The sequence below is a fragment of the Camellia sinensis genome, chromosome 5, assembly GCF_055761805.1.
Source record: "Camellia sinensis isolate YWXY chromosome 5, ASM5576180v1, whole genome shotgun sequence".
NCBI lineage: Eukaryota > Viridiplantae > Streptophyta > Magnoliopsida > Ericales > Theaceae > Camellia > Camellia sinensis.
The window spans coordinates 196,322,380-196,337,344 of NC_138965.1; the positions used below are offsets into that span (position 1 = coordinate 196,322,380).

A 14,965-nucleotide genomic window follows, 5' to 3' on the forward strand; every position below is an offset into this window, starting at 1 on the left:
CCTTATACATGCGTTGGAGCAGAGCCAGTTGGGCGTTTAATTGATGCACCTCATTTGTCCTACTCTGCAGCCGGTGCGACAAGTTTGTGACCGCCGTCATGGACTCCACACATGCCTTCAAAGTATACTGATTAGCCTCCACATCCGTTTGCACTGCCATTTTTTGCTCCACCGACTGCATCGGAAAGTTCAACGGAGCAAACCCAGTGGTGTTTGGTTGAGGTTCACGGGACACCGCACCAGTTATCTCTCTTGTGGACTCGTTGAGGTCGGGAAAGAGAGTAAGCAGACTACGGGACGAAGAGGCCATTTTCTGGGTTACAGAGTATTACAGAGTTTCTCTCTCAAACAACAAAGAGTTTTTTTTCAGAGTTTTTTTTTAGCAGGTTCTCTGCCTCAGCCTCAGCCTCAGCCTCCGCTTCGGTTTATAAAGACCATGACAAAGAGGCCGACACGCGCTCTGTCGATCACGTGCATCGCCGCGTGTCTGGCACGCCTTTTGATAGCTCGCCTTTTGATGCAGTGGGCGCGCCTTTTGAGGGCGCGACTTTTGAGGGCTCGATATCTATATCCCTGTATATCTTTTGGGCAGCCTATATACACACTCATACAGTGTCTTCTACACCGGTCAGCTTTATCAATCCCTTTGTTTCAACCTCAAATAGGTTTCTATCTTCACACCTATTTGAGTTTGAGGGGGGGTTATACACAGTATCAGTATCATGTATAAGTCGCCCATGGCGCACTCCCTAAGTCGCCCCCTTGGTGAACCACCACAATTCTTCTACAACGGTCCGACATGACCCCGTAAACTGTCTTCTACAACAGTCCGACATGACCCCATAAACTGTCTTCTACAACGGTCCGACATGACCCCATAAACTGTCTTCTACATCGGTCTGACACGACCACACAGTGTCTGCTACACCGGTCCGCCATGACCCCGTAAACTGTCTGCTACAACGGTCTGACACAACCATACAGTGTCTCCTATCCCATTTTTAATTTTATTTGTCAGTTTATTTTTCTGTTTTGTTACTCTCTCCAAACTCAAGTTGGCTAGAACCTATCCTCCTTGAGTTTGAGGGGGGCTGTTAATATAAATTATAAATGTAAATTGTAAATCACCACTACCACCCACTCCACCTACCACCTCCACTAACCCACTCCACCTACCACCTACCACTACCACCTACTCCACTACATCTCCTATATAAGGAGCCCCTCACCACCATTTGTAATATATAGATGTAATATATTCATACATCAATCAATAATACATCAATTTAATTAACAGTGAACACCAAACAAGTTTTTTTTTTTAATTATTAAAATGACACCTTAGTTTGTGAAATTGCTTGAAATTGGAACTTAAGTTGGCTGAAATTTCATACATAAGCTCAAAGTCAATTTCTTTGTTTTTCGAAATATTTCCACAAAAATTACTCATCTAAAACACTTTTTTTTCTTTCCTTCCAAGTGCCTTCGTCGCCTATACGAAGAGAGAGATGCTATGCAAGGAATCAATGCATTGAAATATTTCTCAACCGTAATAGCTGTGACTATGAGGACAGCTTATGAGCTCAAACAAGGGATTGGTTGGAAGACTTTAGCTTTCATTTCCTCACTGAATGCAGCAATCTTTGGTACATATTGGGACCTTGTCATAGATTGGGGCCTTTTTCAGAAGAATTGTAAGAACCGTTGGTTGAGAGACAAGCTCCTAGTCCCACACAAAAGTGTCTATTTTGTAGCCATGGTGAGTAAGAGAGAAATTATAGTTGGCACCTTGCACTGAATCTCACTTTGATGTGTCATTTTTTAATTCTAATAGTTAATCTCTTACATTTTTTGTTGAAGATGCAATATTGCCTTTCAATTAGTTTGGTGTTAACCAAAACAAAACCCTCAATGCAAGCGTCAAATGGATCGGGGAGGATGAAACCAGTGTTACACAGAAGAAAAGTGGGAAGTCAACTGAGAGATACCACGGAGGGAGGCTGGATCACCATTTTTGTGGACAGCATTCCTGACTTAATGGATTCCAAAAGTTTATTCACTCTCTTTCGAAAGTTTGGCTTAGTTAAAGATGTGTTTATTCCAGGAAAGCGGAGGAAAGCTTCAAATTCCAGATTCGGGTTCGTAAGATATGATTGTCAGGTGGCTGCTAGTGTGGCGATACAGAAAGCAGATGGTTTGTGGTGTGGGAACAAGGCACTGAGGGTAAAGCGTGCAGAATATCAAAAGATTCCGGCAGAGGGGTAGCAGAAGCCTAGGGGGCTAAGCAGAGAAGATGAAGGTCGAGTGCAGAATAGATGGGTGCAAGTACTGAAATGGACTGGTAAGGGAGACCAGAAATCTTATGCAGAGGTATTACTAAGTGCAGATGCCAGAGGCAGAGAAAGGGTGGTGATAAAGGCTCAAGTGGAAGGGAACGGGTGGAGGAGTGAAAGTTTAATAGTTCAACTGAGTAGCTTTTTAGCTTTCAAGGATTTCAGGGAGGAAATGATCTGTAGGGGCATGACGGATGTAGTTGCAAGAGAAGAGGGAGGCAAATTGATGCTATTAACTTTTCCCTCGGCACAGCTCATGCAGGAAGGAAAAAGAGAGTTGCAGGGATGGGGAGAGAAGTGGTGTAACTCCATCAACGAGTGGGAAGAAAGCCAGTTTTTCGAGCAAGAGAGGTGTGCATGGTTGCACTGTTTTGGCATTCCGATCAACCTATGGAGCACCACGACGATTCGAAGCATAGGAAGTCATTGGGGGGAGGTAGTTCAGTTTGAGGAAGATTTCAACAATCCATTAACTTTTCAACAAACCAAGGTTAGAGTAATCACGAGATGTCTAGAGTGGATTAATACAACAGTTGTTCTGGATCACAAAGGTTGTCAAATTCCAGTTAGAGTCTGTGAAGAGTTGCCTAGGTGCTTAATTCCTAGTCCTTCTCAGAGCAGCGGGAAAGATCACGGTCGGCTGCATTCCAAAGGCGAAGCAGAGGAAGATCAATTGTTTGGCAATGGAGGACGAAGCAAGTATGTTGGGGAAGCGTCTGAAGGAAGAGAGGGGTTGGTGAGTGATGGATTTGAGGGGGCTAGTAGGGTAGAGGAGACTGTGATGGCCAGTTCTAAAAAGTAGGGTAGGGATAATGATGGAAAGCAAGCAAACAAAGTGGTAGCTATAGGGGGGAGCGTGGGGAAGGGCTATATTGGTGCAGGTTCCAAGGCTAGGGGGGTGGAGAAGATGGTCAACTCGTCCAAGTTAAGCCAGAACGAAATTCAAGTTAGAGATGAGGCAATGTGTAGCACAGGCCCCTTAAGAAAGTTAAGTGGGCCAGTAGAAGCAAGGCCCACTATAAATTTAGAAGTAGTAATTGAAGGAAAGCAGCTGGGGATAGAGCCCAACCGAATGGTGCAGGAGGTGGTGTTAGATCTGAGTGAAAATATGGCCCAAACTCAACTTAGGCCTAATGCAGTCCAAACAAATCAGATAAACTTGGCCCGATGGACTGCAAAAGTGGGTAATATAAAGGATGGGGCAGTGCAGAATAGGGGAAAGACTTGGAAGAAAGGAACGGACCGAGGGAGAGGGAGAGGGGTGTTTGGCAGACTGGGTTTTCAGAGGGGAGCAATTTTTAGAGCTTCGGCAGAGGCAGCAGCTTACCCAACGGCCACTAATCAGAGTCAGGCAACGTGTAGAAGGAGGCAATTGATTAAAGGAGGCCAAGGAAACTGTGAGAGTAGGCACAATGTTGGGAATGGATTGCCAAGGCAAAGAGGAGGAGGTAGTGAGCAGAATAGTGGAGCTGGAAGAGAAGGACTTGAGTAGAATTGAAGGGGAACAAAGGGCAACTAGAACTTAGCTGGTTGTCTATAGGAGAATGGGTGTCAATAGTGTGTTATTATAAAGATTTTATCGTGGAATGTTAGAGGGCTGGGAAGGCCAGAAAAAAGGGGAAAAATGAAAAGCCTGGTGAGGGATAGAAGTGTTGATGTGCTCTTTCTACAGGAGACTAAAAGAAGTTCTATGGATGATAATTTTGTGAAAACAATCTAGCCTTATGAAGAAGTGGAATTTATGGTGGTTGACTCTGAGGGTAGTGCATGAGGCCTCATAAGTATTTGGAAGCCACAAGTCTTCAAGCTCAAGGATTGTTGCAGTACCAAAAATTTCATTATTCTATCAGGTATGTCTACTAATACTTTTCAGTGCACTCTGGTGAATATCTATGCTCCCAATGAGGTAATAAGGAGGAGACAACTGTGGGATTCTCTGGTGAGGATCCATCAACATTTTCCAAATCCGTGGTGTGTGGGAGGGGATTTTAATGAAATTAGATACATGGGTGAGAGGAAAGGTTGTTCATCTAGAGAAAGAGGGATGAAGGATTTTAATAAGTTGGTGGAAAAATTGGAATTAACAGATATGCCTTTGCTAGGAAGGCAGTATACCTGGTGCAATGCTCTAGATGGGAATAGGTGGAGTAGGATTGATAGATTCCTGTTAGACTTGAAGTGGATGGAAAAGTTTTCTTTTAAGCAATGGGGTCTACCTAGGTCAATTTCTGACCACTGCCCAATCTTGATTAAGGAGGATGATAGGGATTGGGGTCCAAAACCTTTTAAATTTATAAGTGCCTGGTTATCTCATAAATCATTCATGTCAGAAGTCAGAAAGAGGTGGGAGGAAGCTCAAGTTCAAGGGTGGGCTGGGTTTAGAGTGATGAAAAAACTGAATATGCTTAGGAGTCACTTAAGGGTGTGGAATAAGGAGGTGTTTGGCAATATAGACACTCAGTTAAAGGCAGCAGAGGAGGAGCTAGATGAATGGGATTTGAAGGCAGAGTCTAGGTCCCTTGAAGTTCAGGAACTCAAGCGAAGAAGAGAAGTTAGAAGCCAGGTGTGGCAGCTTAGCAGGAGTAAGGAAAGGTTATGGCATCAAAAGTCCAGACAGGTATGGTCTCTTTCTGGGGATAAAAACACTAGGTACTTTCACATTATGGCAAGTAGAAGACAGAGGAAAAATCTGTTAGACTCTGTTGTTGTGGGGGGTTAATGGGTGAGGATCCAGTTCAGGTGAAACAAGAAGTGGCTAGGCATTTCAGTGTGTTGTTCTCTGAGAATTGGATGGTAAGGCCCAAAATTCTAGGCCCTTTTGCTGTTATTAGAACTGTGGATGTCGGCAACTTGGAAATTGAGTTCTCAGAAGAGGAGGTATGGAATGTAGTAAAGGATTGTGATGGGAACAAAGTGCCAGGCCTAGATGGTTTTAATCTGAAGTGCATTCAACAATGCTGGTCTATATTGAAAGGGGAGATACTACAAATGGTGGATGAATTTTACCAAAATGGTAAGCTGTCTGGAGGGGTCAATAGTTCTTTCATTACATTGATTCCGAAGAAGGATAATCTAGTAGGATTGGGGGATTATAGACCTATAAGCCTGGTCAGCTCGGTCTATAAAATTTTGGCAAAGGTGCTCTCCAGAAGACTGAAGAGAGTTCTGCCATCGGTGATTAGTGAAGCACAGTCTGCTTTTGTGAGTGGAAGGTACATTTTAGATGGTGTGTTAATAGCCAATGAAGTAGTAGATGCATGGAAAAGATCAAGAAAGAAAGGTGTTATCCTAAAACTAGACTTCGAAAAAGCTTATGACTCAATCAATTGGGAGTTTCTGTGGTCGATGTTGAAAAACTTTGGTTTTGGTGAGAAATGGATAAGCTGGATGAGGACTTGTGTTTCTACAACCAAGGTGTCTGTTTTGGTTAATGGCTCACCCACAGACGAATTTCAACATCAGAAGGGGCTTCGGTAGGGTGATCCCCTTTCACCTTTTTTGTTCATTATTGCAGCTGAAGCTCTCAATCTACTATTGGTTAGGGCAGTGGGGATAGGCCTGTTTAGAGGTGCCTCAGTAGGAGGTAATGATCTGCGAATTTCACATCTTCAATTTGCAGATGATACAATAGTGTTTTGTGAAGGTGGTATGGAGGAGGTGCTAAATATTAAGAGGGTGTTGAGGTGTTTTGAAGTGATGTCCGGTTTGAAAATCAATTATCATAAGAGTGTAGTGTGCGGTGTGGGTTTTCAAGAGGAGGAAATTTTGGGTTTGGCTCAAAGACTGAATTGTATCTCTAAGAAATTACCTTTCAACTTTTTAGGTATGCCTTTAGGGGCCAATCCCAAGAGGAAGAGCACTTGGAGTCCAATAGTGGACAAGGTGAGAAAGAAGTTGTCTTCTTGGAAAAGAAAACTACTCTCTTTTACTAGGCGTTTGACCCTGATTAAATCAGTTCTCTCTAATTTACCTATCTACTTTCTCTCCATTTTCAAAATGCCTAAGGAGATTGTTAAGGCTTTGGTCAAGATTCAGTCCAATTTTCTGTGGGGTGGATCAGATACAAAGAGGAGTGTTCATTTGGTAAGTTGGGGTGAGGTAACAAAAAGCAAAAATCAATGGGGGTTTGGGGGTGAGGGATTTGGGTGAGGTGAATGAATGGCTGTTGCTAAAATGGTGGTGGAGATATGGTGCAGAGGATAAAGCCTTGTGGAAATCGGTGGTATGCTCAAACTATGGCAGATTTGGAGAAGGTTGGGTGCCATCTCTGGAAAACACAGATGGGGTGTCCACTGTGTGGAAAGATATAGTCCAGCTCAATTCAATAAACCTGCTTATGGGTGAATTCTATGAACAAAACCTAAAGTTATCAGTGGGTAATGGGAAGAGGATTCTGTTTTGGACAGATGCTTGGCATAATGGTAGAAGTTTGAAGGAGGATTACCACAAATTGTATAGCCTATCCACTGAGAAGGAAGAATCCTTATTGCAAATAAGTGCAAAAAAGAGTCTTGGGATGTGGCAATTTCAATTTAGAAGAAGACTGCTAGCTTTGGAGGAAGAGGAAGTGAAGAGGCTGTCCAGATTTCTGGAAACATCTCCTACACTCAGGGAGGAAATTGAAGATTCTTGTTCCTGGCTTGCAGATAAATCTGGGAAGTTTTCGACATCCTCAGTATGGTGCTGGTGGGCTGTAGTTAAAGAATCGGGTGTGAAGGTGCCAGCGGGGGTGTGGGAATGTATGGCATCTCCAAAGATGCAATTCTTCTGCTGGTTGGCTTGGAGAGGCAGAGTAAAGACTTCGTCATTCCTACATAGGATTGGGGTCTTACCTGCCAATGCAGTGTCCCAGTGTGTGTTCTGTCAAAGTGAGGAGGAGTCTTTGGAGCATGTGTTTTTGTTTTGCCCTCTGGTTTGGAATTGCTGGGCAGCCATGGTTAGTTGGTGGGATCAGTCTTGGGTAATCCCGGGCTTAGTGGAGGGTTTGCTAAAATGGTGGGCTGTGGGTAAAGGGAAGTCTTGGATATATCGAGCTTGGCAGGCTATCCCCTCTCTCGTGTTGTGGTTGGTTTGGAAATTAAGGAACGAATGTTTGTTTAAGGGTGTTGTACCAGACTTTGGAGGATTAAGCGAGAGAATGAACGTTCAAATAGCACTGTGGGTAAAATGGTTTTTCAAGGTGGACTATTCAGTTCACGATCTGGTATCCAATTTGCACCAGATAAGACTGAATACTGGAAGTCTTCACAGGCATTAAATGGCAGCGGGCTGGGTTGCTTAGCTGTGGTATGTTCGCAGGCATTAGTGGGAGTAGCATTCAGATTTGGTTTGCTGTGAGCAGCATTTTCTGGTTGCTCTGCTATGAGCTGGAAATCTATTCTGTGGCTGCCTAATCTAAGAGTTTGGCTCCAAGTTTGGTGATTTCTTTCAGATTCAGTAAAATTCAAAGCTTTAGCGGTAACATGGTATTCAGAATGGTTAAATAACCACAATGATTCCTTCTTATGTTCAGGGTGATGCTTAACTTGTGGACCCTTAGCAAAGTGAGGGGAGTTTGTATGCTGCTAGTTTGATCTGTTGAATTCTCTCCATGCTGCTGGTTGTCATGTTTCTGTCTTTTGGTTTTCTCTTTGTGTTGGATTCTCTCCAACTGGAGCTCCGAGCTTAATGTTGCTCCGAGCTCCTCTTTATTGATGTACTCTATCATCTTTTGTATGATTCCATCAATAAAGATTCTTTTTGCTGATCAAAAAAAAAAATTAGTTTGGTGTTAAATTTGTTGACAAAAATTGTCATGTAACCCTCACATCAGGCATTTTTTAGGATGATTTTTTTTTTTTTTTTTTTTTTTTTTTTTTTTTTTTTGCTGTAGAGAGTGAAAATATAGTAAACAAATAGAAAAGAAGATTTTCTTTTTCAGTACGGGGTGAAAATACTGTATAGAAATAGCTGCAGAGTGAAAAATAGTAAGAAAAAATAGAGAACAAAATTTCCATTTTCAGTTGAGAGTACAGTAGACAAATTGAGAGGAAGAAAAGTAAATCGTCCCCTAAAAAATGCCCTGTATAAGGGTCATGTGAAAATTTTCATTAGTAAATCTAACACCAAATTAACAGAAAACCACATTGTACTTTGACCGAAAATGCAAAGGATTGACTACTACAATTAAAAATTTAGAGACCAAAAGTGAGATTTGGTATAAGGTCTAAAGGTGTGAAGCATAGTTTACTCTTTACATAATTGTATGAGCTTCCAAGCTCAATAACTTCTAACCAAGTTCAATGAAAAATGCAGGTTACAAACAGTGTCCCTAGAGATTTGAATGTCTTGTTGACATTTGCCTGGCTACAAACAGTGTTCCATTTCCAAGTATTTTACTTACACAAACGAACCCTAACTGTACTTGTAGCCTCCCTAGAGATTTTTCGACGTGGCATGTGGAATTTCTTCAGGTATTTTCAAGATAGTGCCAAGTTTTTTTTTTTTTTTTGGTCCCAAGATTTCATTACCTCACTTTCTTTAATCACAACTTAACATGACTCTTAGAGCTTGTAATTAATTATTTAATTTACTAATTTTGTATGTTTTGTTTGTTTGTTGATTAATTAGGTTGGAGAATGAACATTTGAACAATGTAGGCAAGTATCGTGCATTCAAGACAGTACCTTTGCCTTTCAACTATGATGAAGAGGAGGGCAAAAATGAGTGAAATTTCACACCAATGTACAAGAGGAAGGGTAAAATTTATCTAAGATCCCTAAAGTATGTACTATTTCCCATCACTTTAGGCTTTGAAGTTTTAATTTTAACAATTTCATCCTTGAAATTTTGCAATTTGAGTCAAATTTGTTAAGGGAATAATTATTAAATTAAACTATGATACCTAAATTATGTGTTTTGTGTCGTTCTTGTTCTCATAATTTTGATTTTGTCAATTTTGTCCCTCACTACTAAAAAGTCGCATTTTATTTTCTTTATCAATGTGTAGGACCCAAGTGACAAAACTAAAAATTTTAGGAAATAAAGTGACGCGAACATATATTTTAGAGACTCAAGATGTATTTCATTATGATTTTGGTAACAATTTAGCTAGTTCACTTAAAATAAGACTAATTTGACTCAAATTACAAAACTGTTGGAACAAATTGGTAAAATTAAAATTGAAATATCAAAGTGACACAAAACGCTTAGGAACCATGAATGTATTTTATCTTAGAAAGAGCATATGAGGAAGAAAAAAGTAAAAAGAAAAAAAAAAGTAGAGCTCGGAAATGAAATAGGCATGTCTACCAATGGGGTTGAAATAAGAGGCAGATTTGATTAATTGAATAGAATAATCAAATCAAGTCTTGTGTCACAATTAAATAGGATATGTTGTATAATTTTTTTTAAGACAAATTTCACTTTACCTCCTGTGATTTAGGATTACCTCCTGACATTTGAAAATCACTATATAACTCTCGTATAGTTTGTGCAGTAAAATGCACAGTTAACTTTTCTGTGCAAGATAACACATTGTGAAAGTGGCGCACTTGAAAAGAGAGTAATACTATTTTTAAGATGAAAATGCCTTTGTACATATTTAAATTTATAAACAATACTATTTAATTATTTCTCTCTCTACTTCTTTCATCCCAGCCATTAGTAGCCTTCTATTTTTTTTTCCTTCTCCTTCTCTCTTCTTCTTTTCTTTTTTCCAGCTCATCAACCTCCACTACTTGTAGCTTCCTCCATGATCAAACCACTCCCACTGCATAATCACTTCACCAACCCATATACATTGCACTCTCGTCTAGAAATATGGTAACGGAAAAAAGTAAAAGAACAAAAATTATACATGAAAAGCTACTAAACAACCGCCGCACCATGAAATCCCGCGAAATTTTTCTTTATTCTTTTGCATTTCTATTTTTCTTCTTCTGTAGTTCAACAAATGTTTAACCAATTACAACTTTTAAAGGGCCAATACCCAGATTTGGTCTTCCACTCCTCCGGTGATACATCAATCTCTCACTCTCTTTCTTTTTCTATCTATTTTGCTTTGATTTTAGTTGTCTAAATCTAATTCTTTGCATGTATATATACACACATATATATATGTATGTATGTATTTAATAGGTAGAAAACAATTCTTTCACAACACACAATGGAGACAATTTATTTGGAACAGAGAAGATAGTGTGTTATTACCGTCATTAGTGCCAAAGCAACATGAATAAATGAGAATTGATAAAAAGATTTTTTGGGTTGCAGGTGCTGCTTGGGTGCTTGCCGAAGTTGGGATAGAATTTGCTAGAGTTAGTTGCAATGGGAGGAAGAAGAAAGAATATATGTGTGTGTGTGTGTGTGTGTGTGTGTGTGTGTGTGGGTGGGGGGGGGGGGGGTGCGTGTGTGTAGGTTTTGTTCAGAAGAGAGAGAAAGAAAATGAGGGTAAAAAGGTCAATTTACTTGTTTTGTTAACAGAAGTTAGTGTGCGTTTTAGTCTACAAACCACGTAAGAGTTATGTGGTAATTTCCGAATGTCAAAGGGATAATCCGTACCTAGAAGTTTGCCCCCTTTTTTTTATCTTTTATTTTATATTTTGCTATATCAAATACTATATGTTTAATTAAATGGGTAAATTACAAATACACCCCTGAGGTTTGCTTAAAGTATAGATTGCCCCATGTGGTTTGGAAAATTACAAATAGCTCCTTGTTAGTATTTTTTATTTAATAGAATTAACTAAAAAAATGAAATTCATAATTGGTCTCTTATACAATAATAAAATTACTTAAATTATTAATTGAAACATATTTATAACATCATTAAAAATTATTAATTAATTTGATGATTTGTTAATAAAAGGAGCGATTTGTTATAAAATTAGAAACCTCAAGGGCTAGAATGTAATTTTCAAAATTACAAGGGATGATTCGTATTTTAATCAAATCTCATGTGGTGTATTTGTAGTTTACCCTTACATTTACAAGTTTTTTTTTTTTTTTTTTTTTGTACATGACTAAATCATTTCAATCTGTTGTATCTCAACTTATCAAATGCAATTCATTCATGATGTTTGATAAATAAATTAAATTTTCTTCAAAGTTCCACAGGTCTCAAATAGCAATCCAATGGGTGGAGAATTCATAACAAGAAAATGTACATCCATACAACTGTTTTTTCTTTTATCAGCGACAAGAAATTTTATTTAAGTGTTGTGATTTTATATTGTTCAGAAGTACTACATTGATAATATCACATGGTTACTATAAGGGCTGTGATCTTCCATTGTAATATAAAATTTCATTCAAACTTTTTAAATTTTTATCAGTATTAGATGCTTATTTATGTTGAGAGATAATCAAATCACCAAAGAGAGTAGCGAAAGGGGATGCAAGAGAAACAAACTTTGTAATTATTCAAATTTTTTATAGTATAATGTTGGCGTTGTACTCACCTAATAATAAATGATTATATACCTGCATGGTTCAAAAATAAAGAAATAGTTTGGAAAAAAAAAAATCAGAAAATATCTTTAGTTGAGCACACAATCATGTATTGTTTCACATTTGAATCCATGTGACAATTTTTACACGCTAACCATTTTAACTTTTTTTCTAATTTCTTACTACATTTTTTCTTTGGGTCTTTTTTTCAAAAACACCCCAATCAACCCTGCCAAAAAAAAAGTTATTTTAAGTTGTGCCAATCAGCCGATTAATCGAAGAGCCACAGTTTTAAGACAGTTTTGGTAAAATATTTTTCTGTAACGTCTAAACTTATTTTTACTTATAATAGAAGGGAAAAACAAAACAAGTTTAAGAATGTTCACAATGAAAGCTTCCCAGTTCATGGACTTAGCAAGTAACCCAACCCAACTCAATGCATGTCAATTAGACTAGTGAGCTTTTTTTTCACTTCATCAGATTAACTTTAGCAAACTCCAAAAGCTTCTCAGTCTCTGGAATAACATCTTTCACTGCATCATCGGAGCAAAACCTCTCTGCCCACTCTACAAGACGCGGCGTCTTGGCTATGTCTAGCACCTTTACATCGAACATCTTCTCCCTCGCCTTGAACCAACCCAAGAAGCACCCGAGTGCTATGTCCACGTAACCAATGCTGTCACCACCGAAGAAATTACAATTTCCTTCACTGCTGCAGTTGATGAAGTACTTTTCTAACAACACCAGCATTGCTACTAGTTTGTCTACTGCTTCCAATCTCTCTTCCTCTCCTTTTGCCTTTCGAATTTCCACTAATAATGGAAAACACTGCAACAAAGAAAAAAAGAAAAAAGAAAAAAAAAAGCATATACTTTTTGGGTATATACACAAATATTTTTAAATAAATGCATATAAAAAATAAATAAACATGTTTGTTGAGTTGTTAAACACAGTAGCTCGATGTGGGATGACTAAAGGTTGTAGTCAAAGTATTGTCGGAAGTCACAAGTGGGGAAGTGGGGAAAGACAGGAAGGAGTGAAAAACTTGTTTTGAAAACAAAAGATAACAAATTTTTTTATTTCCAAATGTTTTAAAATTTGGAGAATTAATTCCATTTTTATGAAAAAGAAATAATATCCCAAACAAATTCTTTGTACTACCATAAACAAAAACAATGAAAAGTTTAAAAATGCTTCTTTTTTTTTTCAAATAAAATATTACAAGTTTTGAAAACCACTTTTTGATGTTTTCTCAAAATTGGGTTGTTTTCAGAGAATTTTTTCCAAAATTAATTTGCTAAATAACTCTTTAAAACTGGAACATACATTCATTGACATCCTTTGTTCTATCATGTCATTTCACTAAGTATTACGCTACAAAATAAAAATGAAAACAAAAATTATCTAGATTCAAGAAATTCAACAAATGATAAAACGATACCTTATCATCAATATAGGCTCCCCAAAATCGTGCAATGGCACGATCATAGGGATCAGAAGGGAGGATGGAGGGACCAGATGTCCACAACTCATCGATATATTGAACAATGATGAGAGATTCACATATAGGCTTGTCGTGGTGGATAAGAACCGGTATTTTCTTATTGACCGGATTTGATTTAAGAAGAAGTTCACTTTTGGAACCAAACGTCTCGGGTAAGAACTCATAGTCGATTGATTTTAGGTTCAAAGCGATTTGAACCCGGTTCACAAATGGGCTTGGTGAGCCTACTGCAAGCTCGTTTTCTTTGGGTGAATAACCTCCTATAAGCTTTACACTTGTCATGGCCAATTCTCTAGCAATAGAAAGGGTTGAATATGATTGAATTCAAATATGAATTGTTAGTGTTTTGATATGAATTGAAAGAGTAGGTGTATATATATTACTTGAAGAGCAAATATGCGTCATCCAAGTTGTCACAAAACAATGGGAAAAAGTCCTAGTTTGATAGGAATATGGGAGTAGGTGAGGTGGGCTTCTTTTTGTAATTGTTCCAATTTGACCATAAATAAAATTGAGTTCTTACAAAATTTTGATAAAAATACATAATTACCCTTGAATCAACAACAATTTGAAAAATTATAATACCCCTATTTGTCAACCTATTTGTCCACTTTCATTTATACGTTCACATGTTCTATTTATCTTTCATGAGTCTACCTATTTGTTCATGTGTCCACTTGTCTGTCGCCAATTGTTATCAACTTTTTTAGTAACTCTTCTGTGCCGATCAACTTTTAACCTACTTTTCTTGCAAGTGAACTATAGCGGCCGATGACACTTGATAGTAGTATATGAGAAAGAAAGAAAATTGAGATAGAAAAGGAACAACAATAAAAATGGAAATTTTTTTTATTTAAAATAATAATTTGTACTTCTCATTAATATATTTCATTAACTTTGTTTTTATAACAAAAACAAATTAAAAAAGTAATGCAATATAAATAAATAATTCAAGTATAATTTTTATACATAATGATATAATTTATTATATATAAATCTTTCACTTTAAAATAAAATTATTTATAATAATAATATTACCATATTATTCTTCTCAAAGTTTATGTATAAATTTTAGACTTTTCAATACCTAACCTAACCCAACCCAACCCACATTATTTATGCAAATGCATTGGAATATTTAATGTGCATATTTAGCATCACCCGAGTAGACGTGGATGGTGCAGGTATGCGCAGCAAAGTCAAACTTGATTCCTAGGTTATGACGACTTGGATGATGTTTATAATAATTTAGAGTTTGCCGCATGTGATTTATTCAACGTACAAATCACTTGAAAATAATTATATAATCACATAATTCTTACATAGAGTAATTGCATCGTTAACATTTTCGTTTGAGATAACCAGAGATAAGTGTCACTCACCTATATTGAGATCACGTCCCTCTTATTTGAAAATAACTGTATAATTCTCACGCAATTTGGAAATTAAAACACACTGTTTACTTTTTGATTAATATAATATGAGATGAGTGTCACATATTTATATTGAAAGTAAATTATTTTTTAAGATGAAAATATCCCTTGCATATTTTTCAAATAAATAAAAGAGAGTTTTAGTCTTTAAAATATGTGTTATTTGTCATTTTAGTCTCTTAAATTTTAATTTTGTTATTTTGGTCGTGAAAGTCGTTAATTTGAGTCAATTTGGTTCCATCTCTAATGTTTGTTTACATGAGTAA

General features: G+C 37.6%; 3 protein-coding genes across 5 annotated transcripts in view; 2 read left to right on the top strand and 1 right to left on the bottom strand.

Annotated features, from left to right (window-relative positions):
- LOC114315891 (phosphate transporter PHO1 homolog 3) overlaps positions 1-13,614 on the top strand; it is a 207,001-nt gene extending 193,387 nt beyond the window's left edge. For all 3 annotated transcript variants that reach the window (XR_014330779.1, XR_014330780.1, XM_082871030.1), the window contains one exon: positions 11,430-13,614. The gene's annotated coding sequence lies outside the window, so the exon portion shown is untranslated. The remainder of the gene's footprint in view (positions 1-11,429) is intronic.
- The window catches only part of LOC114315893 (phosphate transporter PHO1 homolog 3), a 58,043-nt gene extending 44,429 nt beyond the window's left edge, over positions 1-13,614 (top strand). Inside the window, 4 exon segments of the mRNA XM_082872467.1 lie at positions 1,481-1,763; positions 8,650-8,785; positions 8,943-9,095; positions 11,422-13,614. Coding sequence (XP_082728593.1) covers positions 1,481-1,763; positions 8,650-8,785; positions 8,943-9,042 — 519 coding nt within the window. The 3' untranslated portion in view covers positions 9,043-9,095; positions 11,422-13,614.
- Positions 12,076-13,614, bottom strand: LOC114315841 (glutathione S-transferase U17-like). The gene is made up of 2 exons (XM_082871032.1): positions 13,204-13,614; positions 12,076-12,590 (listed from the first exon to the last, which is right to left on the bottom strand). The coding sequence occupies exons 1-2, from the start codon at positions 13,546-13,548 to the stop codon at positions 12,231-12,233; spliced, it is 705 nt and encodes a 234-aa protein (XP_082727158.1). The 5' UTR covers positions 13,549-13,614; the 3' UTR covers positions 12,076-12,230.
- Positions 13,615-14,965: the final 1,351 nt, after the last annotated feature.